The 25565-nt window shown below is 40.9% G+C and overlaps 1 protein-coding gene across 1 annotated transcript in view; it reads right to left on the minus strand.

Annotated features, from left to right (window-relative positions):
- Window positions 1-23169, minus strand: part of PALMD (palmdelphin) — a 71301-nt gene extending 48132 nt beyond the window's left edge. The window contains exons 1-2 of the mRNA XM_034778290.1: window positions 22861-23169; window positions 22308-22434 (exon numbers count right to left, since the gene is read on the minus strand). Of these exons, the coding sequence (XP_034634181.1) occupies window positions 22308-22327 (20 nt within the window). The 5' untranslated portion in view covers window positions 22328-22434; window positions 22861-23169. The remainder of the gene's footprint in view (window positions 1-22307; window positions 22435-22860) is intronic.
- Window positions 23170-25565: the final 2396 nt, after the last annotated feature.

Genomic DNA, 25565 nt, shown 5'->3' on the forward strand with positions numbered 1-25565 from the left:
CACCTTCCTTACAGCATTGTGATACATGGGGACAATAAGGATAAGATTCAGGATATGTTCACACTGCAGTCACAGGGTGTGACTGCAGCTTGTGTAGACAAACCCGAGCTAGCTTTAATTTAGATAGCTCAGGTCCCGATGCAGTGAAGCTGCAACTGCAGTGTAGACATACTCTCTATTTATATATTTTTATTTTTAAAAGTGTGCAGTGCAGGTAGTTTTAAAGAGGCTGGCTCCTAAGGTAAATCTGAGCACAGGACTCAGCGGGTCCTAACCCTAAATTTAAACTGGAGTAAGAAAGCTGAAGTATGACTTTTTAACAGCATCAATTTAGACAATGATGCAAGAGGTGGATGGCATTTCCTAGGACTTAATGACCAGCTGGAAGGACTAGATGGCTTAAAACATAGCCAAGGAGCCTCATGTGGCCACTAATCCCCAGGAAATGCCCCACATCAAGGTCATTATTGTTATAAGCTGATTATTTTTAACAAATTTAATTGTATGGAATTATTTCATGGCTGGTGCAGATCTTGAGAACTAATTCCTGTTAATCATCAGGCAGACTCCTGAATTCATCTCTCAGAGTTTATTTTAAAATTCCTTATAGATCTCAGTACAGTATTGACTGACCAGGATTACAGGCTCCTTCCTGGATATTAATTGCAATACACAAGCCTGAATAAGTAAAATTAAATTGACTCTTAAGTCCCCAAACCCCTTAAAGCTCTCATTCTGTCCCCTTTAAATATAAAACTTGCATTCTATTCCTGGGTCTGACACTGGCTTTTTGGGTGCCTATGGGTAAGTCACGTCATCTTTCTGTCTCTCTTATTTTTTCATCTGTAAAACAGGGATGATCAAATTTACTTCCTTTTGTAAAGTGCTTTGAGATCTATAGAACAAAAACATTGTACAAGAGTGAGGTGTGATATTCTCTGCATGTGATATAGGACTCTTTCTCTACAAGGTTTTTCATTATCTGCAAATTCTGCCCTCATATAGACCCTGAAAAGCAAATAGTCACATTTGTCTTCAATAGGAGTACTTGGATGCTTTAAGTTAGGCACATGCTTACATGCTTTGCTAGATCAGGGCCCATTGGCAGAATTGGCCCCAAAAAGCCCTGTGTGGGATATCCAGTCTGACTCCTTAACAGCATCAAAGTCACTAAATTCCATAAAGTCCACACATTCCAAGATCCAGATTCAAATGAGAATTCTGCTCAAATAAAGACTACAGAAATGTGCCCATTTGCTAATAGTTTGATTTATTTTTATATTTTAGATTAATAGCATTCTAAGCAAATTGTATATCTGATAATTTTGATCACATCAATTTGGAATCTGCTTGTATCCCTTCAGAAATATTTGATCACAGTGAGGGCATGGGTCAATTTTTAATGCAATTCAAACAGTTTTGAGGAGACAGGAATGAGAATAATTGGACAGCCCTGGCTAAGACGTTTTTCAATTTAACAGCTAAAGTTTTCTATTGGAGGACTGCATCCTAACCTGGTAGTGAGATAGAATCTTATTTCCTGTAATAAAGGTGTAGAGAGCCCATACAGAACACAACATAACTCTTATTCCCATGTGGCAATAGTCAGCAGGAGGCCTAGAGATGAGTTGGCAAAATTAACTAGCTTCTAAGCTTGAAGTTTTATGTTTCATGTAGGAGACACCCAGGGGAGTTTTCAAATGGCCCCCTTTGGACACTCTGCAGAGGATGTGAGCAAGTAGTTCTGGTAAACTCAGACAAGGCATTTTCAAAGTAGGATGAGATGGTGCTTTCTGTAAATCTAACCGCTCTGGGAGCCTGTTTCATTTATGTATTCAGTTCTGCTGGGTACCCAGGCACTGGGATTTTCACATCTTCACCGCTAGATGATGTTGTGCTCCGCTGTTCTCCCTATTTCTAAATGCACTATCTTTCCCTGCTGCTCTAAGGTCACTCATTCAAGTCACCTCAGCAATTCTCTCATGGGGCACCTGAAGCCTGCTGGGACAGTAAAATGGCCTCACCAGCCTCTAAATTCATGGCGCTTCAGAAATAGCATCAAATAAACAGGGAGAATTGGTCAGCTTTCAAAAGTGAAGACAACTTTTCACACATTGCTGGGATGTAGTGGAAGTGGAATGTGAAGCGGATAAGGAACAGTTTCTACTCACTGTGTCTCACCCTCTTAAAAAGTTTGAAGAAGCACAAATAACAATGTAAGTCTCGATCTAGGGGCTAAAATGGGAGTTGAGCACCCAGGGAATTTTCAAAGCTGGTGTTTGGCTACACCCAAATTGCCTGAGAACCTGGTGCTTGCACCCATGCCAATTACCTGAGGAGTCGGAGTTGAATAGAAACCTGCCAGTTGTAAATTAGCACATCACATCTGAGGCCTGGATACCAGTGGTGAGCAGGGTAAACGTATGCTATTTTAGGCACCTTTGGAGATTTGCCATATACAGGGATAGGTCATGAGGGAGATAGCAGAGAGAATGGGGACAGACAAAAGGAAGCTTATCTAAGGAGACTAAGAAACTTACACCAGCATGACAGAAATGCTCCTTCTCAAGGATGAGCTCCTGGGCAAATATTTACGAACCTTCTGTGCTGATAGTATGTAGAGTTTGTGCCTTCAGGCTATGTCCTGGATAAATGCTGTGTGGGTCTATGGCAGGGTATAAAACTTGTGACATGGTCTTGGATAGACAGCCACCATAACTGTCCATCTATCCATGGAATAGGTATGTGGTCTATTTATTGGCTGTATTGTCTCCCCTTGGTCCCTTCAGAACATGTGTGTGCTGTGCTCAGTACAGATGGGAAGAGATCCATGGCAACGAATAACTATATAATTTGGTGTTGGATCTATCTATCCATAGGGAAGCTTAAACCCTTGTGGATTGTAGCCTTTAAGCCATCTCCTAGGTACAGAGAGGGTCCCTTGAAAGGGCAAGTGGCAGAAATTACTGGATGCTATGGTGACCCTGACTATTACAGAGAAGGCATGGCTGTCTCCATGGCTCCCCCTTCAGCTCGTACAGAGATGCTGGATGACTTTAGCAGTGAGTCTAGGCACACAAATACCACTATATTGAGTGTGGTACGAGAACCTGAATAGAAAGGGTAGAATAACCTATATCCCTGTGTGACCTGTGCCTTAGGATGATGAAAGTCCTTCAAGGTTCATAGATCCTGTTAGGATGGTAAATGCACCTCCTTTTCTGAGCCTTGCTTCCCCTTCAGAGATATAGTCAATTATTTTTTGTCAAGGTCCAAATTTTTTGGTCAAGGTATAGTTAAGGTCCAGACTCCAGAGAAAATAATAACAATACTGATAATAATAAGTAAATACATTTTTGGGGGAGGGGTCTGTTCAAAAGCATCTGGTGGTCCGGATTTGACCCATGGTATGCCTATTGACTACCCCTGGCCTACTGGCTCCTATCTAAATTGTCTCATGATGTATCAGCCCCAGCATGATCACGTGCTGCACTAGAGACTCTTCCTGATACTGTTCCCCTAACCCACAGCATCTCTTCTCTGAGTCCCAGTCTCTTCTATCTCCTCCCCCTCACCTCTCCTAGCCCTTCCTCCTTCCCCATACTAATCCTATAAAACCTCAGCAACTCCTGCCCCTTTCTGTGTCTTTCAAGTTACGTGTGTGTGTGTGTGTGTGTTGGGCTGCTGTTTGGACACTGTAGCCTGTGCCTCCTGGCTTAATTGTATCTAGACTGCAACTAATTTTTAAGCAATTAGAACAGCCTTGGAGCTGTCCTGGGCCTCCATGGCATCTGTCCACCAGACCATGCTTCCAAGCCATCTTCTTGCGAGTTCCAGCCACAGGGCTTTTTGTCAGTGTGGGTGCAATCAAATGCCAGCTTTGAAAATGCTATGAGCAATGAATGAGGGATAGACCTCAATAGATTACTCACATAAGCAAGACTATTAGGATTTGGTTTGTGTTACATGGAGCCTTAAAAGAGGAATCACAATTCAGTAATATGATTCAAGAAAATGCTTTGACTTCATAAAATTTTTTTTTAAGGCCCTCTTCTTGACTCAAAATTTCTCTGCTTAACTTGCTGTTTTAAGTAGTAATTTAGTTGATTGTTTAATTGTTGCAGGTAAAATTTGTGTATAATGCAGTTATGAAAACCATTTGGTGCAGAAGATAGAGACATCTGAATTGCGTTTGTAGTTCTAACCCTTGTTTTTTATTTGCTTTCTCCTCACATCACCCCCATTGGATCCTATAATATCATGTCTAGATTAATTTATCAGTTTTATCTGAAATTTACCTTTGCCTTTAATTTACCTGATTCACGTTTTGAATGACTAGCCAATAAACTTTGGTCTGGTTTATAATGAAATTCCTATTGTGAGACAATGACTAATTCTTTGCAACTCACGCACTTGGTCCCTAGTTAGCGAGAGCTTCAGATATGAATTGTTTTAATTCTCAGGTTTGTAAAGCTTTGATTATTCAATTATGTTGGCATTCAATCATCCTGAATAATTGGATCTTCCCGTATAAAGGAAAAAGGTTTATAAGGACTGTTAATCCAGGTGCCAATTCTTCCTTTGAATTAGTGGATGTGGGATGGCATTGTAAACAGAATGGGAGCTGTGTGTCATTCATTACCTTTTATCTGTAGGCTAAATTAGTAATCAGCCTAGTTTAATCTCTCTCCAGCCACAGAAGTTTACAGAGAAAATCTTTGATGGCATCTGTCTCTAATCTGCTTAATTATAAAACCATTAGATTTGTCTAACAAGGGGTGTGCCCATGTGTGTCTGTGTGTGCGCGCACACATGTCAGCTTTCAAAAGTGAAGACAACTTTTCACACATTGCTCAAATGTAGTGGAAGTGGTTGGTTCTGTTTCACATTTCCTATATTGACAATGTACAGTGTAAGGACAGATAAACCACAAACTTTTTGTTCTCCTTTGGGTTCCTAGAACACTAGGAAGACTCTTAACTGAAGAGATTGTTTCTCGTCTTCCTTTTGTCAGTTATGACGATATAGGGACAGAGTTTTTATGATTGCTCCCTGTGGAGTTCAGAAATGAAAAACTGCTGGGAATATGCCTGTTGCAGATCTAGGAAAGTGAGTCCTCAAAAAAAAAAATTTCTTGACATAGAAGGAATAATGTAAAAGACAGTAACTGTCTCATGATTATTATAGTTTCCAAAATTAAATACTTTGGTTGGAGCTAAAGTAGCTGTTCAACATCCAAAATGCTTCATGTCACTATGCAGTAGGAAAACTATTATGTATCTCAAATTATAAGACGACTTTTGTACTATGAAATCTATTTGGCAGTGGTATGTGTTTTTGGTATGTGTTTCTAAATAGAAATTGATTAAAAGCAAACAACCCCAAAAACATTTAACACAATTGGCAAAAGCCTTCTCTGATGTTAGATTTCTCAACTAAAGTGGCATGTACTTTAGAATTAATAAGTCAGTGGTGGAAAATTACTAGCATCTCTAAAAGTTTTTCTTTGTTGCATTACGTTGCAAGAGTAAACAAGTATATTGATGACATTCAACTTATCTTCATAACTATGGGAAAGGCCTTTTTTCACTGCTTGTATATCACAACTTCCTCTTGCAAACTGACAATGCTTTAGAAGAGTTCAGTGAAAACTGAAATTAATCTTCCTCCAGCACTCTGGGTGATCATGGTTAGAATTCAAAGTCCAGCAGCAGAATGAAATGTGGCTAAGGATACCAGTGGGAGAAACAGTCTGCACATCCATCTCTCTTTCTATGCACTGCAACTACACAGATTGCCATATGGCTTTCTAGCTGACTATGTTACTCTCCTGCTGGACTTCTGTGGTATTAAAACCAAACCTAAAGTTTTGGCCTTGGTTCTCTCTCTTTTGGTGGGACTAATAGTCACTCTCTCTTCCCCCCAGATCTCACCCTCTTAACCATTCCTTGGAGTGTCAAGGGCTCTGACATTGCTGTCTTGCACAGGGGCCATTTATTAGTTTATTGGTTGGATGGGTGCGTGGTTGGCTGAAGCAAAATGATGAAATTGTGGCAAAAACTCTGAATTGCTTTGGATGTTGTGTGCGGGGTGGGGGTTGGGAATGCCAAATTAGAGAGATGCAGAATTATTAAATCCACAGTGCTCTCAGATCAATGAGGCAGATGACATTTGGCAAAGCTATTGTTTCAGGCTCTCTGCTGATGAAACTGAATATGTTAGTGTTTGAGGTTATCTCTGAAACTATAAAGGCAAGAAACTATGGTTTGTAACCTGTCCTTTAAATCGGCTTCTGTGCCCAATGACTGGAAGATAGGTAATGTAACGCCAATATTTTAAAAAGGCTCTAGAGGTGATCCCAGCAATTACAGACCGGTAAGTCTAACGTCAGTACCGGGCAAATTAGTTGAAACAATAGTAAAGAATAAAATTGTCAGACACATAGAAGAACATAACTTGTTGGGCAAAAGTCAACATGGTTTCTGTAGAGGGAAATTGTGTTTTACTAATCTATTAGAGTTCTTTGAAGGGGTCAACAAATATGTGGCCAAGGGGGATCCAGTGGACATAGTGTACTTAGATTTCCAGAAAGCCTTTGACAAGGTCCCTCACCAAAGGCTCTTATGTAAATTAAGTTGTCATGGGATAAGAGGGAAGGTCCTTTCATGGACTGAGAACTGGTTAAAAGACAGGGAACAAAGGGCAGGAATAAATGGTAAATTCTCAGAATGGAGAGGGGTAACAAGTGGTGTCCCCAAAGGTCAGTTCTAGGACCAATCCTATTCAACTTATTCATAAATAATCTGGAGAAAGGGGTAAAAAGTGAGGTGGCAAAGTTTGCAGATGATACTAAACTGCTCAAGATAGTTAAGACCAAAGCAGACTGTGAAGAACTTCAAAAAGATCTCACAAAACTAAGTGATTGAGCAACAAAATGGCAAATGAAATTTAATGTGGATAAATGTAAAGTAATGCACATTGGAAGAAATAACCCCAACTATACATACAATATGATGGGGGCTAATTTAGCTATCACGAATCAGGAAAAAGATCTTGGAGTCATCATGGATAGTTCTCTGGGGAGTCCACGCAGTGTGCAGCAGCGGTCAAAAAAGCAAACAGGATGTTAGAAATCATTAAAAAGGGGATCGAAAATAAGACGGAGAGTATCTTATTGCCCTTGTATAAATCCATGGTATGCCCACATCTTGAATACTGCGTACAGATGTAGTCTCCTCATCTCAAAAAAGATATACTGGCATTAGAAAAGGTTCAGAGAAGGGCAACAAAAATGATTATGGGTTTGGAATGGGTCCCATATGAGGCGAGATTAAAGAGGCTAGGACTTTTCATCTTGGAAAAGAGGAGACTAAAGGGGGATATGATAGAGGTATATAAAATCATGAGTGATGTAGAGAAAGTAAATAAGGAAAAGTTATTTACTTGTTCCCATAATACAAGAACTAGGGGCCACCAAATGAAATTAATGGGCAGCAGGTTTAAAACAAATAAAAGGAAGTTCTTCACACAGTGCACAGTCAACTTGTGGAACTCCTTGCCTGAGGAGGTTGAGAAGGCTAGGACTATAACAGCGTTTAAAAGAGAACTGGATAAATTCATGGAGGTTAAGTCCGTTAATGGATATTAGCCAGGATGGGTAAGGAAGGGTGTCCCTAGCCTCTGTTTGTCAGAGGGTGGAGATGGATGGCAGGAGAGAGATCACTTGATCATTGCCTGTTGCGTTCACTCCCTTTGGGGCACCTGGCATTGGCCACTGTTGGTAGACAGGATACTGGGCTAGATGGACCTTTGGTCTGACCCAGTACGGCCATGCTTATGTTCTTATGTTATGTAACTTCTTTTTTAAATTTTAAGGTCAGATTCTGGAGCACAATTCTTTGTTATGGGGGTGAATTCTGTGGTAAATCTTGCAGAATGCAGAGGACCCTGATTATAGGAAACCACAGACAAAACAGGCTTCTACAGAACTTGAGTGCCAACTTTGTCTCCAGTGTTTACTAGGGACCACACACAGTGTGACACACTAAAGCATACGAAGATATCTAGTAGCTGAATAAAGAAATTAACATATTAAAGTATATATTTTCTAGTGTCAGACTTAGACTTCCTTTACTTCGAAAGCCAGATTCCTTTTTATTTGCAGGGTCTCAGTCCCTATTGTCTTCTCTTTCTCGAGCTCCATTTCTCACTATCTTTCTCGGCTTCCATTACTCTTTTCCCTAGCTCCTATATTTCCATCTCTTCTACCTTATCTCAGATGATCTTTGCTATTAGTTCCTCTCATCTAGTTCCCAGCACACACCTTTTTCCATTCCTTCCCTCAGTGGAGCAGCTTAAAGATATATTTACAATTATGGTGAAATTACATGAAAACTTGATTTTGTGGAAGGAAAAATAATTGATGTTGCCTTTCTCCTATTCCTGACTGACGACCTTAGCCTTTCGGATGATGGACTATATTTCTGCATGAAGGGACACCTCATTCTGGTGTCTCAGTACACAACATGATTTTCAGAGCTACTGCTATTCTGAACTTAAAGCTGGGGAGTTGAAAATGTGAATATGACACAAATGCAGAATACTCACTTACATATGTATATTCTCATGAAGCCATGACACTTGAATGACATTTTGTCATCTTCAGCCATCTCTAAGGCTCTCTGTTCTTAGTTTCTCTAGTGCAATTTTTAAGAAGTTGTGGCAACTCCTAATTTTCCCAGAAAGTTCTCAAATATCAATTTTTAGTTCTAATAAGACATTTTCTTTGCCTTCCTCTGAAGAAACATCAGTCTAGTGACTGACAGACATGAGCAATACTGCAAATAAAAAAATGGCTTATTTTAAAACTAAGTTTAATTAAGGCTAGCCATATCAGAACAATATACCCACTGAATACAATTATCTCTTCAGCTACTTCTTTACAGGAGATTAGTATTAGTTGAGGATTATGAATTGTAGATAAATGAAAGCATTCAGTCTTAATTATTTATAATTACTCAGTCTTAATTATTTATAATTACTAAGGACTGGCAAGTTGGATGGTATCTTGGGTTCTGTGACACCATTGGCACTTTAAAAAAAAATTCTGAATTTTCTCAGTTTATGAAATATTTTTCTTCATAATTGAAACCATTATATCCCAGGAGCAAATTTATTTTTAACCTTCTCCCTAATATATTTCTAATAACATGGCCTGTACTATGTAAACATTGAAAATTATGTTTAAAAGTAATTTTTGCCTGACGTCTAGCATAATCAGGAAAATAAATTAAAAATATACAGGCTAAAACTTGCTATATGACAGAGGCAAATGGTATTCTTGATGGTTAATTACATTTATTTTGGTAGCAGTTAAGATCTCAGTCAGGCTCCCTTTGTACATGTCAGTGCACAAACATATTTAATAGGAAGATGGTTACTGCTCCAAACGGCTTACAGTCTAATGCTTGGAACCTTGTACATCTTGAGTTCTCTTTTAAATCTAGAGCCAAGGGCTTTCAAGTGGGCTCTGAATTTGGGAAAAGAAGTTTTGTCCTTCTTAGTATTAAATCAAAAGTATAGGTCCTGATTCTCCTCTCACTCTATTACTGTGAATGTAAATTGGGAATAAGTTTATGGAAATCAATGGAGCTGCACCAGTGGAAAAACTGAGTAGAGAATCAGAGCTGCTCCACCACAGACTTCAAGTGTGAGCCTGGTTAAGTCACTTATTCACTCTGGGGGCTCAGTTTCCCCATCTGTAAAATGGGCAGGCTAACACTTCTCTACCTCACAAAGGTGTTGAGGACAAATACATACAAGATTGTGAGAGGCTCTCATATTATATTAAGGAGGACCCTATATGTATGATAGATCCACTGAATCCTCTTTTTCTTTTATTGGGCTTTTCATCCTGAGATTCCAAAATGCTTTCTATAGGGTATATAGAAATCACTTCATTCATCAGAGTAATGCATTCCACCCTTGGGGAGGAATATAACAGCTATTTAACGGTTCACTGCATGGCAATTTAGGCTAGAAAAGAACACTGAATCCAACTGAAACTACAGTTTGTCAGTTGGAAAAACAAATGTACTTTCAAGAAGGCTGATTGCAGCAATTCTTCCTTACTAGTGTTCATGCAGAATACCAGTAACAACTGACAGTAAAGAGCTAATTATTGATTGTTGCTAAAATTATTCCACTGAAGTAGCTGATCTCAGAAATTATTGTGACTTCAATAATTTTGCTACTGTTTCTCACTCCAATCCAAAGGAGTACTTAAAGAGGTGCTTTAACTCCCACTGAAGCCAATGGGACTGAAGCACGTGCTTAAAGTTAAGCACACGCCTAAGTATTTTACTGTATCAAGCCAATAGTACGTAGTATCTTTCAGGATAAAACCCTACCTTGTGATTGGCAGTGATAAATCTAAGCCTTAACATATTCTCTAGCTTTTTAAATAACATTCTGACTCCAGAACACTTCTTCCCTTCCTGGTATTACTCTATTCCCAATGCAGTATACCACTCCGCTCTGTTGGAATCCATAACTTATGATTTTTAATGAATTCCTTGGGAAGAATCCTTGACTGAGGGGATGGCTCATTCCCAGCCGCAGCCACATAAACCAGAGCTGTCATCAGCAAATGTGATTTGCCCTTGAACAGACTCGCCTATGCTAATCCTTTCATGAGCTCACCATCCTTTTTTAGTAGTAGCTTCATTTAATAAGTGCAACCTGCACCTGTCACTCTGCCAAAGGAAGAGCCTGTCTTGTGATTTAGTGTCTGAAAAATTTCTGAGGCAGTGCGGCTTGGCTGGCTCCTCAATTCTCTGCACTCGGAGGCTGCTCAAGTATAATAGGCTGACTGTCTGCCTGAAGGGCCACAGTTCAAATCACATCTTCGTGCTCTCCTAAATCAGCCCTCAGACTGATGTTAGGAATTCACAGATGTCGGAAGTTGGAATTGGCAAGGAGGGATGTTTTTCACCCTGAGAGGACGGGGGTTCAGATATGGGCTGCCTTAGCTGCAGGAGAAATCCTGAGCTTGTGCAAAAGCCACCATCTTGATATGTGGGGGGAAATATAACTAGCAGGGCTTAAGGCAACTCTGTTGCCTCCTTCAGTCTGTTTGTCTCTGCAAGGGTCAGCTTGATGAGATGATGAGGGATGGTAACAGGGAGAAAAGAATGATGCGGATACACTCATTCAGCAGAACTACAACCTTTGGAATTAAGTGACTGCCTACTGCAAGATCTCTGCACTGCACAGCAAAATCTTTTTGACTTTGTATAGCTGTTATAGCACACACAACTACCTTTTTCAAAAGTCATTGTGAGGGCATGAGGGGCCAGATTTTTCAAGTGCTCAGTATTCATAACCGGGGGAAGATTTTTTCAAAAGTTCAGTTCCCATTCTGTCACTTACGGCCTGACTTTTCTAAATAGTTCAACCCCCAATGTACTGAGCTCCTTTTGAAAATCCGGCACCTAAGTGAGATGTGAATGCTTTGGAAAATCTGCTTGGAGTGTGGGTGTCAAACTTCTGAAAATTTGCCTCCATGTGTAATAACTGCACATGTGTAGCAACTGCAGGTTGCTTTATTTTCAAAGACTTGGGTAACTGTGTTGGATTCTGAAGAGCATTTGACATGCCAATGCATAGAAACTCTCAGACATATAATTGCATCTGGCTCAGTAACTGGCACTGCACAAAGACAGATTATATCTAAGGTATTTATAGAGCACAAGTCACCACAGTATCTAGGAGACGCGATAGCAACATGTTACTCAGTACTAGTCACCTGCTTTCTGTGCACACTGGGAAAATGTGTATCTTTCTACTTAAGTCCCAGAAAAATCAGATATTTCTCTTACACATCTACCATAAATAACCTCTCATTTCCTCCAGGCAGCTGTGGTATGCAGAGATATCACAGGTTCTTTATACACCTACAGGCCCTGATGAGGATTGGGGTCTCATTGTGCTAGGGTCTTACAAACACAGGCAATAGTCCCTGCCCTGAGGAACTTAGAAGATAAATGGACCTTCATGGAGGCCTTGCCCCAATGCCTCCCAGCCATTGGGTTTATGATCCAATCTGCTTCTCCCTGCCTAACAGAATTTGCCTTGCCAGCAATAGAGGATGCCTTATCTACACTGGGGAAAGTGCAGTGTGTTAGAACATGTGTTAATGTACTTTAACTAACACACCATAGGTTTGGGCTTAGTGTGATCGAGGATTGTCATATTTAAAAACATGTTAGCTGATTAACCCTGGGCTGCCTCCTAAGTTTAACGGCAGCCATACAACATACTTTTAAACCCTGCCCACATTGGCTACTAAGTTGTTTAATGTCATGTTAGAAAATAAATTAAACACATTTCCCCACTGCAGACCTGGCCTGACAGGGTGCGGTAGAGCTTATCAAATGAAATGGGGGCAACAGCAGGAGAGACTCTCAGTCAAGATCCTGGACAAACACAATGTAAGACTAGCCTCAAGCTATTTCAAAAGGAGGCAGATGGGTTGGTGACTGTAGGGAATTGGCATGTGAGTCCATCAAAGGGCAAGTATATCATTATGGGAGACATGGCAGGGCTGGTGGTATTGACAGATGGCTGCTGCTTGGGGGTAGAGGGTGGGAAATTAGCCCAGAATGGATAGTGCAGAGCCAGAAAAATAACAAAGGATAAAATGAAACCAAAAAAGCAACCAGTCTGCTTCCTATTTGTTGGTTGCCTTCCTCTGACTTTCAGTATCACTTCTTTAGCCACTGATCTGCTTTTAACTCTGGCTCCCTGACTCGAAGCAATAAATACTTCCTGAAATGTTCAAATAATACACTACATTTGGACAGGGCATGGCTGTGTATGGAACAGAACTTAGAGTTTTTATCACTCCAAGAAGTGGGGCTCTCGGGATGTGATCATTCAGACATTCCAAAACAAAAAGGGACCATTGTGATCATCTAGTCTGACCACCTGTATTACACAGACCATAGAACTTCCAGCGTATCTTTTAGAAAAACATTCTGTTTGGTTAAAAAGTTACCACTGATGGTGAATCCACCATAATCCTTGGTAAATTGTTCCAAAGTTTAATTATTCTCACTGTTAAAAAATTACTCCTTATTTCCAGTCTGAATTTGTCTAGATTCAACTTCCAGCCACTGGATCATGTTCTACCTTTATATGCTAGACTGAAGAGCCAATTATTAAATATTTGTTCCTCATGTAGGTACTTATAGCTGGGAATCAAGTCACCGCTTAATCTTTTCTTTGTTAAGCTAAATAGATTGAGGTCCTTGAGTCTATCACTATAAGGGATGTTTTCTAACCCTTTAATCATTCTCATGGCTCTTCTCTGAACCCTCTCCAATTATCAACATCCTTCTTGAATCATGAGAACCAGAGGTCACATGGGCTGGGTGCATCGATGGGTATAGGAGGAAGCAGCCTGCTTGTGAAGCAATACTCACATTCTGCAGTCTGGTCACTGTGCTGAGCAAAAACAGATGTGGCATGTCAGAAGTAGAAAGCTCTCTAATCAGTAGTTCCTGCTCACACCCTGAGAATAAGGCAGGCCAGCTTGCTCCACTGATCTCCCCATTCTGACAAATAAATTGAGTTACAGGGCAAGCAATAAGCAGGAGCCACTGTGGCATCGGGTGGAATAATAGCAGAGGAGTGACAGAGTGACAAACCATTGTTTGTAGCAGAAAGGATCGAATGAAAGGGATGACTGACAGCACATTTAGCATTGCCAATTCAGCAGGAGACAGAGGCAGCACTTCCAAACAAAAATCACAGAGGCTGGCGGTACTGCAGAGCTGAACCTGACGAGTCTGTAGACTTCCCCTCTGTGGCAGATGGGTAGATTCTATGTATATCATACGGCACATCATGGTAAGCTCCAGTGCTGCCCATGAAGAAAGCTGGATTGTTGTCATGCCATGTAAGGATGGAGCATGACATGGGCTGCAGCATGGCTTGAAAAAAAACACAAAGGCACAATCCCTAGCTGATACAAAGCCTACCGCTAACAGAGACGCATTGTTTGAGCTGAAAATTATAGTAGTAATAGGTGGTACCCGTCTTCTGAGATCCTGAAATGGTGACTGCTCACAATGACAACTGCCAACAGTTATTCCTACCATTCCCATTATTCATTTTCATGATGGAAATGAAACCTATTTTGCTAATGTATCGCTCAGAATCTATGGTTGGGGTGCTGAGTACCTGCATGGGTGGATAGATATCACTTGTACACCAATAACATATGAAAACCCCATATATTAATTCTAGTCTTTCCGGGCTATGTTGTTGGGGAAATAGTATTATCAAATGAATCAGCTGAGAGCAATTTGGCAAAGATTAAATATAATGAGTCTGATTCTCCTCTCCTTGACACCACTTCAAAACTAACTTAACTCCATAGACTTCAAGGGAGTTACTTCAGATTTACATAAGCATAAATATATGGAGACTCGGGTTCTCTGTGAAAAAACAACTACGAGTGGTGTTAATCCCAGGTCTGAAATGTTAGGTTCAAAGGTACTTTAATCCATTGATTACAACACTGAACTAGCTCTCACTTGGTGGGGGAAAACTATAGCTTTAATTATTTGGAGAGAGCAGTCTCATTAAGAAGGTTCTGACTGTGCAGCATAATTTCTCTTCTTTATAACATCACCGGGGATGAAGCTTAAAAAAAAAAAAAAAAAAAAAGAGCTTAGAAGTTATTCTATGCATAGGGGACTAACCACAAGGTAACAGTTGTTATTATAACACTCAAAAGTGGACTGGGAAGCTACATTGCATAGGGTAACTTTCAGAGGGTAAAACAAAGGCAGTTTTTATTCCATTTGTAGGCCCTTTGGGACTAGCTTTCTAAAATAGCTTTCTTTCATGTGGGTTAGTTTTATAAAGCCAAACATCTAGTCTGGGTACCTCTAGAATGGTGTCTGTAAAGAAAATTAAATACCACAGCCTGTTGCTTTGATAGATATGGTGAAGTTATACTAGTCATAATAGAGAATCCAAATCTTTCCTGCACCTAAGACCTTGAAAGGGGTGTGAAATACTACTTTTTACTTCCAGCTGAATTCCCACTAGATAGGAAGGTCCCCTCTGTGCACACTGTGGGATCATGGTGAGGCATGAAGTGCCTTGGAGTGAGCTACATATTTTGAAACAACTCTTTTTGAATGTGTGTGTGTGTGTAAGTCCCATTCGTAGGTGCTGATTTCTGGCCCTATCTACACTTATAGCTTTGCATGTCAAAAACCAGAATTGTCATAGAATTGTTTAATTCTAAAGTAAAGTAAAAATGGCCCTCTAGCAACTAATCGAGTTAGTTTTCAGCTTGCTGCAGTGAAGGGGCCATCTTGAAAAGTGAGGAGGAATGAGAGACGTCTCTTATCTGGGTCCTGTTATAATGAACAGTACAATGGTTAACAGGTTATTTCATTTGATTTGTTGTTTGACTTCCTCTTAGACTATACAGACCTATGCACTTCCTGTGTGGTGCACTGACTGTGGAGGTGATCCTGGAGTTCTTGCCAGGTGCAAAGATCCGCACATGCAGATCCAGTGTCAGACTCAGGCCCTGGAACAGTACTAGTGCAAGGCCTTTATGAAAACAAATGGTAGCAATAGCAGGATTATGTCTGTAACAGATTTCGTTTTAGCCCCCAATCCAAACCCCCTGACAAAGTGCATTCATTTGCTGGTAAGTTTCACTTCACTGTTTAAGTTACTTTCCAGCTGTAAGGACAATTGGAGAGGATTTGTTTGGAAAGGATGAATCTTTGCTCTCCCGCAGCAGCATGTGAGCAAGTGGTAGCCAAGACACAAATCAGCAAGGCCATTCTGAATCTGCTGGGGAACTCTCTTGTTTGCATACAGTACATTAGGGGAGAGGGAAACCTGATTTGTTTAGTACCTCTTGAGACTTTTAACTTACTACTTGGAATATAATAGTGAGGCAGAAGAGACAGAAGCCAGCTGGACTAAATTCATCCCTGGTGTAACTACTGAAGTTGGAGTTATAATATAGCTGAATTTGTCTGAGCACTGAGGATTCAACAAAGCCCTCAGGGAGGATCCATGTTGAAAGCTTTTCTTTAAATTATTGCATTGCAGCTCAGTTCCTTTATTATTCAGCATGAGTCACTCTGGTCCCTCTCTCTAAGTCTGATTTGCTATGGATATATGTGACAGTGTTCTCCTCTCATCAGTCAGTAAAATATAAATCATATGAAAACACTTTAGCATTCTGATTGAACAGTCACTATACTGTAGTTTAATGAGAAGACAGGCTGTTTAGGGTGGAGGTTATTTTACTGGTGCTATTCCATCTCTGTTACTGCATTTAAAAGACTCCTAATGCCAAAAATACTGGCTGGAGATGGGATGTGCTCCACACACTGGCCCTGCAAGAGCTGAATTGGGTTAGATGGCCCCAATAAGCTAATTAGGCTGCAAATGGAGGAGCTTTAAGTTGGGTGCAGCTAATTAGAGAGAAGCAGCCTTTCCCTGGGAAGAGGGAGGAGTGCTTGGAGGTTGCCAAGACAGGTTGCCTAAAGTTACTCCCTGGGAGAAGGGATGGAAGAGACTGGCAAACCCAGAGGAATGGGGAAGGCCAGGAAGTATGGAAACGACACAAGGAAAGGCAGAAAGGTGCAGGGAATGGACCTTGGTTGCTGTGTAGAGGGTCCCTGAACCAGAACCTAGAGTAGAGGGTGGGCCTGCCACTGTGAAGCAGAATACTGCCTGGGACTGCTGGAGAGCAGGAACCTTGATGTGCTCCTCTCTGCCTCCTGGGAGGGGATATCACAACTGTGACCTGGGTGGAGTCATGAAGTGGACAACTGCAGCCCCTGAGACAGAGAGGAGCTACAGAGGAGAAACTGAGAGGATATAACCGCTAGAAGGGGCATCAACCTGACTGATCTAATCCCCAGAACCATCAGGAGGCAGCACCATACAGCGGTAAGTAGAGCAACCAGTGAAATGGCTAAACAGGGTATTCTGTACACAATCCTGTCTGAGGGTTAAGTAATAAGCAGCACCACCCCACAAGGAGCTCCCCAGCACTCTCAGGGATAGGTCAGGATGTGGCTCGGTGCTCTTGGTCTGTTCTTTTGCGCGGTACAAGTGGAGAAGGATTTGGTTTCAACTCAACTTCTGGCATGGGTTGCACCTCAAGGGTGAAACACCTGTGCTCCCTTGAGTGCAGGGACTGGGCCTTCCCACTTAGAAGCAGGACATATAGTAGAAGCTGTTTTTTGCACATGTCTGTGTACCCACATAACGGCCAAGGCATAATCCAACCCCAGATCTTTGCTACTGGCCATGGCATTTTCTCTGTGGCTGCCTGTTTCTCTAAAGAATGTGTGGTTTTGCTGCTGTACACTTGACAATCCTTGAATTAGATTTCTAGTCTGATCTCACTGGTTTAGCAAGCTCCTTTAGGTGACTTCAGTAGAACAAATCCACACAAGTAGCAAATGCAAGTCACATGCCTGGCATTCCATCCAGGTGCTACACAAATATTTAGCTGCAAATACAGAACTTGCTACCAAGCAGCCTTCACACCTGAACACTAATTGATGGGCAAACCCATGCTTCAAGATTAACAGTAACACTCATTAGTTTTCCACTTTGTGCTCTTAAGTAACAGATGATGCATTTTCTGACTCACTGTTTCTTCAGCCAGCAGTGCCAATTCTATCTGTTCCCAGCCTAATGGAAACTTTTTACTGAAGGAAGCATCTTGTGCTTCTGCCCATTGTAATTGTGAAAGTATGTAATTGCGCATGGTATATAGACAAAGCACAAAGGTGAGTTTACCGTGAATACCCAAGTAGAATGGGCTTTGCTCTTATTCCTTGGACACTTGTCTGAAATAGTTGTGAGCTAGTAGAGCATTCTGGAAATTTGCATAGAAATGAGCATTGTAAGCATCTCACTAAGTTTAGAAGATTGTTCTCCCTTTATGCTCTTGTAGACTTTATTCTTAGGGGAGGTGGCCTTATTTCCAAAAGGGAGATTTGGCAAAGAGGGAGGGCAGGCAATGCAGGAGGAAATGCAACTCTGTTCATGGATACTGGTTTGGTCTACCTCCTCCTCACCTAGAGATATGTAAAACAGATGGGTTCACTCCCAGATTCCAGCAGTAGCCTCCAATGGAAACTGAAGCCCAGGTCTCTGGTGGTTAATTGCCTATCTCAGAGTGGAGCTGTAGACCTGCAAAGGCATCCCCAGCTCTCCTATTAGCTGGCTGACCCAGCTCTGGAAGTGGGCACTGTCAAATGTCAGGCACAGCCAGAGTGCGAGACGATGCATACAGTGCTCCTATAAAGGGCCTTTTGCAGTTTTGGATGGAGGTTAGGTGATATTGCAGCGCTAGCTCTTCTCTCTCTCTCCTCCTCTCGGCAGTTTTAGGTCACTAACAGCATTGCTAGTCACTTTATCCCCCATGCAGTCAGGGGACAATGCAGTTCTTGTGAAATGTGTAAACAGAATTACTCCTCCTCTCAGGACCTATTGATGTAGTTTCACAGGTGAAAAAAATAGTGTAAATGAGAACAGGCCCACAGGAATGAAAACACAACTAAGTTGACATCACTAGAAAAAATCTTTGCATTTCCTGCTTTCTATGACATTATTTGTAGAACTGAATGGCCCTTTAGAGAAGATAGTTTGAGTTTATGGGGAGAAAAAATCTGATGAACGGCTGTTCAGTTCAAAGTAAATTCATGTTTTACTATAATTTTCCTGTGGCGTTCAATGCAGCACTTTAAGTTGATTTATTAAAATATATTAAATCTTAGTGTAAATGCTGAAAATAGTTGCTAGCAGGAATATTGGAGGCATGAGAATGTGACTGATCAATCACTTGGTGTCAGGTCACTCGTCAGAAATGTTGAGAAGTTCAAGAACCTCTCAGTTGCTTCACTTATTTGTTTTCATAAGAACATTAACTGAGAGGCCTGTCAAATGCTTGCAGTGTCAGTGATCCCTCGGAGCATGCACTGTGTGACACCGTACCTAAAACTGCAGTCGTGTGCATTTTTCAGGGATTTTATTGTAGGTCAAAGATGAGTGCAAAGTTATAAAGCAAACAAGGAAACAAAATTCACCTGTTCTTCTGTGATTTAAATTGTCCAATTTATTCAGTGCTTGGTATATCCACCAAGGAAAATGAACTGGACTATCAGCACAACAAAACTCTATGCATTTAATTGTAGCATAATGGAGCTAAAATAATCCAAATTCTTCTGACTCTTTGCATTGCTTTTCACTCTTTAAAAATTATTCTGCCTCCAATATTATTTGAGTGTGCCTTTTTCCAGGTGTGCTAATCAAATTTAGGTAATCTAGCTGCAGAAGTAGCTCTTCACCAACAGGCCCTGTGGCACAATGATTGAAACTTTCTGGTTTGTGGTTCATAGTGGTGTTCATTTAGGTTGTCTTTTTAGCAAGGGACTTTCTCACTTCCTGCCTGATCACTGGCACTTTAGAATCTTGCTGCTTGTTTAACCTTATAATCAACATAAATTAACTCACGCTGAGGTGTACAGGATTTGTGGTGAAAGGGTGGCTGCAGAACTCCATGAGCTCCAACGGAGGCAAATGAAATTAATGAGTGAAGGGGTCAGTGTGAGAGACCAGAAGGGTGGGTATAACTAGACCTTTAGAGTGCTTGCTGCAGGCCTTGTTCTTCACTGCCCTGCACTTTGTCATCACTTACACCAATGCAAAGTATTGAGATGGTGGTCAATCAGAAGGGTAGTATTTTACATCCTCACTGCACAGATGAAACGGATACAAGGCAGTGAGGAATCAAGCCTATGTTGTCCTCTTCTCTAAAAATACGACATAGACCCTTAGCTGGTGTAAACTGATAGTCAATGGAGCTATGAATATTTACACCAGCTGAGGATCTGGCCCTGTGGTCCCAGACTAGTTTGTGAATTTTTTCTCATCTGGAGACTCCACATCACTCAACTTGAAGACTCTTTAAGCAGATTCTTGTATTTTGCTTAGAGTCCTAAATTAACACAATCCAGAAGTATCGCCCTGTCTACCACCTACCTAAACTTCTCCTCTGCTGGGTACTTGCAGAAAACTGCCATCTGAAAGCAGCTAGGCAAGTGGTGGCTTGTGATTCCTGCCTTGATGATTACGCTTTATTACTGCCACAAACTGCTCACACAACTACCCTATATTATTCTGATTCAGTCTAGACCACCACATTCAACACCCTGACCTTTCTGTCCTCTCCACAGCTCCTCTACAGGACTTTGTAACAAGACCCAGACTAGCATGAACTTTTTCTGCTGCATCCAAATGATTCCATTAGCGAAATCACGTGGACTCACGAAGCTTTGTGTGCAAGATAAACGTTGCTATCAGTTGCATAGCCCGTTATAAGTGATCGTAAAGTCCATGCCCAAGGCACTGAGGTGATACACACGGTGCCGGGCTGTGTCTGTGTCTATTTCCTGTGTGCCTTTTGCTCTTTATAGTCATGCTGTATCCAGCTTGGTCACAATCCAGCCAGTATTCTGATCCTGGGAAAAAATGCTTTTAATATGACTCTTTCCTGCGCTAGAGTTATTTCAGTCACCAGCAAATTGAACCCTCTGAGGATCAGGGGAAGGAAGTAATGTTGTCCGAGGTAGCTGGCCAAAATGAAATACACTGTAATGTTCTGTTGAAAGTGGAGAATCTCTTTCCCCCTTGCTCTGTGAGTGGCACTATCAGTCAATTTGCTGGATGAAGTTTAAGGTATTGTGCTTGGGTTGCTTCATTTCATGGGTGTCCAGTTTGAGATCCCTTTTTAAAATGGTTTGAACCACAGCTACTTGGGTGACCGCCTCTGTTTGTGTGAGATCACAGTAGCTGAAATCCAAAGTACATGAGCTAATACTGCCTGGCAACAAGGTATTCTGGGTGAGGGATTGTGGGCTCTAGAATTAAATTATGTTCCACCAGAGCCTGGGTTTCTGAGTGCAGTTTCCCATGACATTGCTGGAAAGATATTTTATCTGAAGCACTAAAGTTCTGGAGTGGGGTTTGTGGTGGTGGTGATATATTTGTTTCCCTGTTGACAAAACAGGGTTCTGCATAAAAAGTTTGACCCCCTGTAGTAGTTCTTTTTGAGCTAGGGTAACCGGTACTGTACGCAGTGTTCCAGGTGAGGCCCCACTATTTATTTACATAAAGGCTTTATAATATTACTTGTAGTAATTACCATCCCATTCCTTATGGAACTTAACCTCTTGTCACCATGTTCATTCTTGAACTTCATGACCTGATACGATTATTATGGGACAAGATTATGGCAACAAGTGAGATAGTAACTAGGAATGTACAAACCAGGATAGCTTTTAATAACGCTTCTAAGTAAACACACTGAAATTAAATCGCTTACATTATGCTCCTGCTTTTGTCTAAACTTAAAGGAACAATAATCCTTCATAATTAAATGTCATGTTGAGATAGAGGAAACGGTATGGAAAGAGGTCAGTAAATTTTTCTCCAGATTCCAGTTCAGATGCTGCTGATTTATTATTTGAAAGCACAGTAATGTCTGTGACCATGTCTAATTTTTTTTTTTTTGGAGTGTTTGTTTTGAAATGAAAATTGGAGGCCTTAATATTAAAGGAGGACTTGTGCAAAAAGAAATAGCCATGAGGGGAGAATCACATGTAGGCATCAGAAAACTAACATGTATTTAAAAGGATTCGATGTCTCCAGGGTGATTCTATAGAGCAATTGCAAGAAGTTGTAGACACATAAGAGAGAATTCAGAGAAGAGTGACAAATGATCAGACAGCTGGAGGTTTTGACTTAGGAGGAAAAATTAAAAGAGCTAAACATGGATAACTTAACTAAGTGATTAAGGTGCAGGAGGCAGCCTGCAAATACTTGAAGGACCAGTGGAGAGGAATAAATAAGGGTGGAATAACAGGGCATAACTAGAAATAACAAAATGAACCCTAGAAGATAAATGTGAACTTCCTGTGAGTGAGATTTCAGATCGTGGAATCTTTTCCTGAGAGAAGTGATGAAAGCCCTATTTTGTGGAACTCTTAAGACAACCCTTATTGTTCAGTTGTTTAAAGTATTGGACTTTAAACAACTGAACAATAAGATGCACATTAATGGACAAATGTCTACTTTGTTTGTACTTGTCTTACACGTCTCAGAATAACTTTTTCCACCCCTTTTCACCATATTGTTATATAGAATACATATTAAACCAAAGGCAGCTAGTCAGATTTCCTTACCTCAAAACAGACCGTTCCATTTCAGATAGTACAAATTAGTGCAAAAGCACATAAGTAAGCTGTGATTGCTGATGTGTAGGGTCCCTCTGGTTTACAGTTTAAGTCCACTTTGTGTTACTGCAACCTCCTATCATTAGATAATAAAACAGGATCTTATGAAATCTATAGAAAGAGGGTTACATCACTCATATTCAACACAACCGAAGTTAAATTCCTTCCCAAAGAATTGTTGCAATTGCACTGAGATATATTAAGGCTTCTGTAGCTCAAACTTTGAATGTATGTCCAGATCCTTCAGCTGTTGTAAATTGATATAGCTGTACTGAAGTTATGCTGATTTAAACCAGCGTGGGATCTGGCCTATCCTCTCGTCTGACACAAATGCAGAACACTGTAATTATATAACTTAAAAAAAAAAAATCTTAATAACTCCATCAAGGAAAAAGCTGACTGCAGAGTATAAAACTCTTTGCCAGGAAATGACCTGAATTTTGTGTGCTAAGTTTCTCAAAAATATAATTCAGGCTATGTAAGTTTTAAGTTGGGCTCTTACCTTCTGTTCCATGACTCTGTAGAAATGAAATCAAGAGACTGCTTCACTCTGTCATAGTCATCACTGCCACTTCATAAATTAATGTAGGTCAGAGACTGCATGGGAGAGAGATACAAGTGATAGACTCCATCTGATGCTGTTCTATTGGACTCCTTTATTAAGATGCTTGCATGAATGATTGGCCAGCATCGATGGTGTTTACCTCCCCCCCCCCCCCAAAAAAAATCTGATAGCTTGAGTCACTTTTATAAACCACTTTTCTCAGTGAAGCTTAGAGCTCCATGCTAGCAGGGTATATTCTAGGAAATCATGTATTGATTTAAACATGCCAGCCCCACACTCATGATGTTATTGTAAAAGATTTGCTAGTCACAGCAATATTAGTAAATATTTAACTTGATAAATCTGGAACTTGGAGTGGTGTAATGTATGTGGGTGTGGCTGTATTGGGGCAAATCTTTGTTCTGGACACTGCTTGGGTAAATTAGCAGTTGGGTGGACAGTCAGTGTAGCTCACTACTACAACTTCAAGATCCCCCACATGCAGTATATTCTGATCTTTCTCAGCAGGGAAACGACTGGGGGAATCTGTCTGTCTACTGTGACATGGAAGGATTCATTCACAGCTTTGTAGTGTGCAGCAGGAATGAACTCTGTGTGGGCTCTGTGTCCTGCCCCCTATGTAACAGGCCTTAACGGCCTGCTCTGTGCCCGTAAGAAGGGATGTATGAGTTGGCCAACTGGCCCAAGTCCTTCAGTGCTTAATCAAGTCAAATTTGTATTGACTTCACTGCCCCACCAAATGAAAGAAGTGTATTGGAAATGGAATGTAACATCACTGTGTGCACAAAATCTCCATGGAGAGAAGAAATGACATTCCTAAGGAGAAATAGTGATTGTGAATATTTGTCATTCAGAGGACAGGATAAAAGGTCTTAAGGAAAAAACCTTAGCAGTAGAAGGGTTGGGGTGTGTGTGAACACCACAGGGCTTCAGCCACCTCAAACTAGAACCAAATCTAAACTGGACTGAAATTGGGGAAAGCTATTCAAATTCCTTCATCTTTGCCTTTATTGGATACTGGCAATCTGCTGCTGCTGTCTAGAGTATTCCCCAAGAATGGTACCCTAGAAGGCACAACAACCTAGGAAATCTCAGACTAGTTAGGGCTTACAAGTCCTCTGCAGTCTGAGGCATCTGTATCTGGGAAGCCACATGGGTACCAAATTTGAGAGGAGCAGGAAAAAGACTAGTGCTGCTGCCTGACCCTGCTGGGGGCAGTGAAGCACACTCCATAAGAATGGTAGAGGGTCATGAGAGAGGAGATATTTAAAATCCTGGGTTTGGATAAACTTGAAGTAAATATCACAAGTACAGTACCTACAAATTGGAAGCTAGGTAAAGCCCCTCTTAAAAATCAGATCCATAGTGCAACAGAAAATAGATTTTTTTACTCATTAATGAGAAAGAAAAGATAATTACCACAGCATTTCCACTTCTTGAGAACACATCTGACCAGAAAACTGCCTGACTCTAGGCTCGCTCAGTGGGTGCAAAGGCACGTATGTTTTCCTCAGATACTACCATTGGGATGTGAATAGGTCTGCCCATAATGAGCCAAATTCAGAGGAGGCCTAATTAATTTAAATGAGGCTAAACTGCTGTAAGTCACATGCAGCAGATGTAAGTTACACCATTGTAGGACTACCTCCAAATCTGTACCCCTGTGGGTCAGTGTGAGGAAAATGGTAGGCTTTATGGGTTACTTCTAGCAAATATGGTAAAACTTCACTTATGATTTAGTATGCATGAGATAAATACATTACCAATAATAGTGTAAAATGTCATGGGGGGGAAACCCTCTTAAAAACTAACTTCTATGATTAACAAACTTCTGAATAGCATCTAAAGGAAAGCAATACTATCACTTAAGGGACAGAATAATTTTTCCTAAAGGAAAATAGCCTCTTTCATGCCCCCTTCCTCAGGGAGAGGAATCAGTATGCATTATGGTTCATACCAGAATGCTTTGAGATCAATAATTTCATGGCAACCAGTGAATTTTGCAGTGTTGTGACTTTTACGACACCACAATTTATAGGGGGTGAAGGATGAAAGGAAACACTGCTGCAAGTTTTACAGGAGACAAAGTATGGCTTTCCAGCTGGGTAATGCTTAGACAGCTCAAAATACACCATCTATCTCTCTGTTGCAGTGAATGTATGGATCAAATGGCAAAGTATTTGTCCAAAAGAGTACACACAGCCCCCAGCATTCACACTGTATATCAGTCTCTCATCTAAATGGATCCTTTGGGAACAAGGCAAACATATACACACACAGTCCTGCTGAGAGCGAGAGCAGAAATAAATGAGTGTTTGGTGAAAACGGTTACTGCTAAAATTAGAGCCGGGGATATCTACAAAGGTGCTATCTGTTTTTCGGTTCTGTCCAAACTGACAGTCTGGGATCTTCATTTGTGATACAGTACTGCAAAATTTAATGGTCAGCTGGAATGTTGAGCTGTATTCCACTGGCATTTACGTTGTTATACCAGAGTGGCCAGTTGTGTGGTGATTTAGGGCCAAATTCTTCCAGCCTTACTCTGACTGAGAAGAGACTTGCTCTAAGAGTAGGCTTACTGATTTCAGTGAGAGTATCCCTAGAGCTAAGGCTTACTTAACGTAAGTAAGGCTGGCAGGATC

The sequence above is a fragment of the Trachemys scripta genome, chromosome 8, assembly GCF_013100865.1.
Source record: "Trachemys scripta elegans isolate TJP31775 chromosome 8, CAS_Tse_1.0, whole genome shotgun sequence".
Lineage (NCBI taxonomy): Eukaryota > Metazoa > Chordata > Testudines > Emydidae > Trachemys > Trachemys scripta.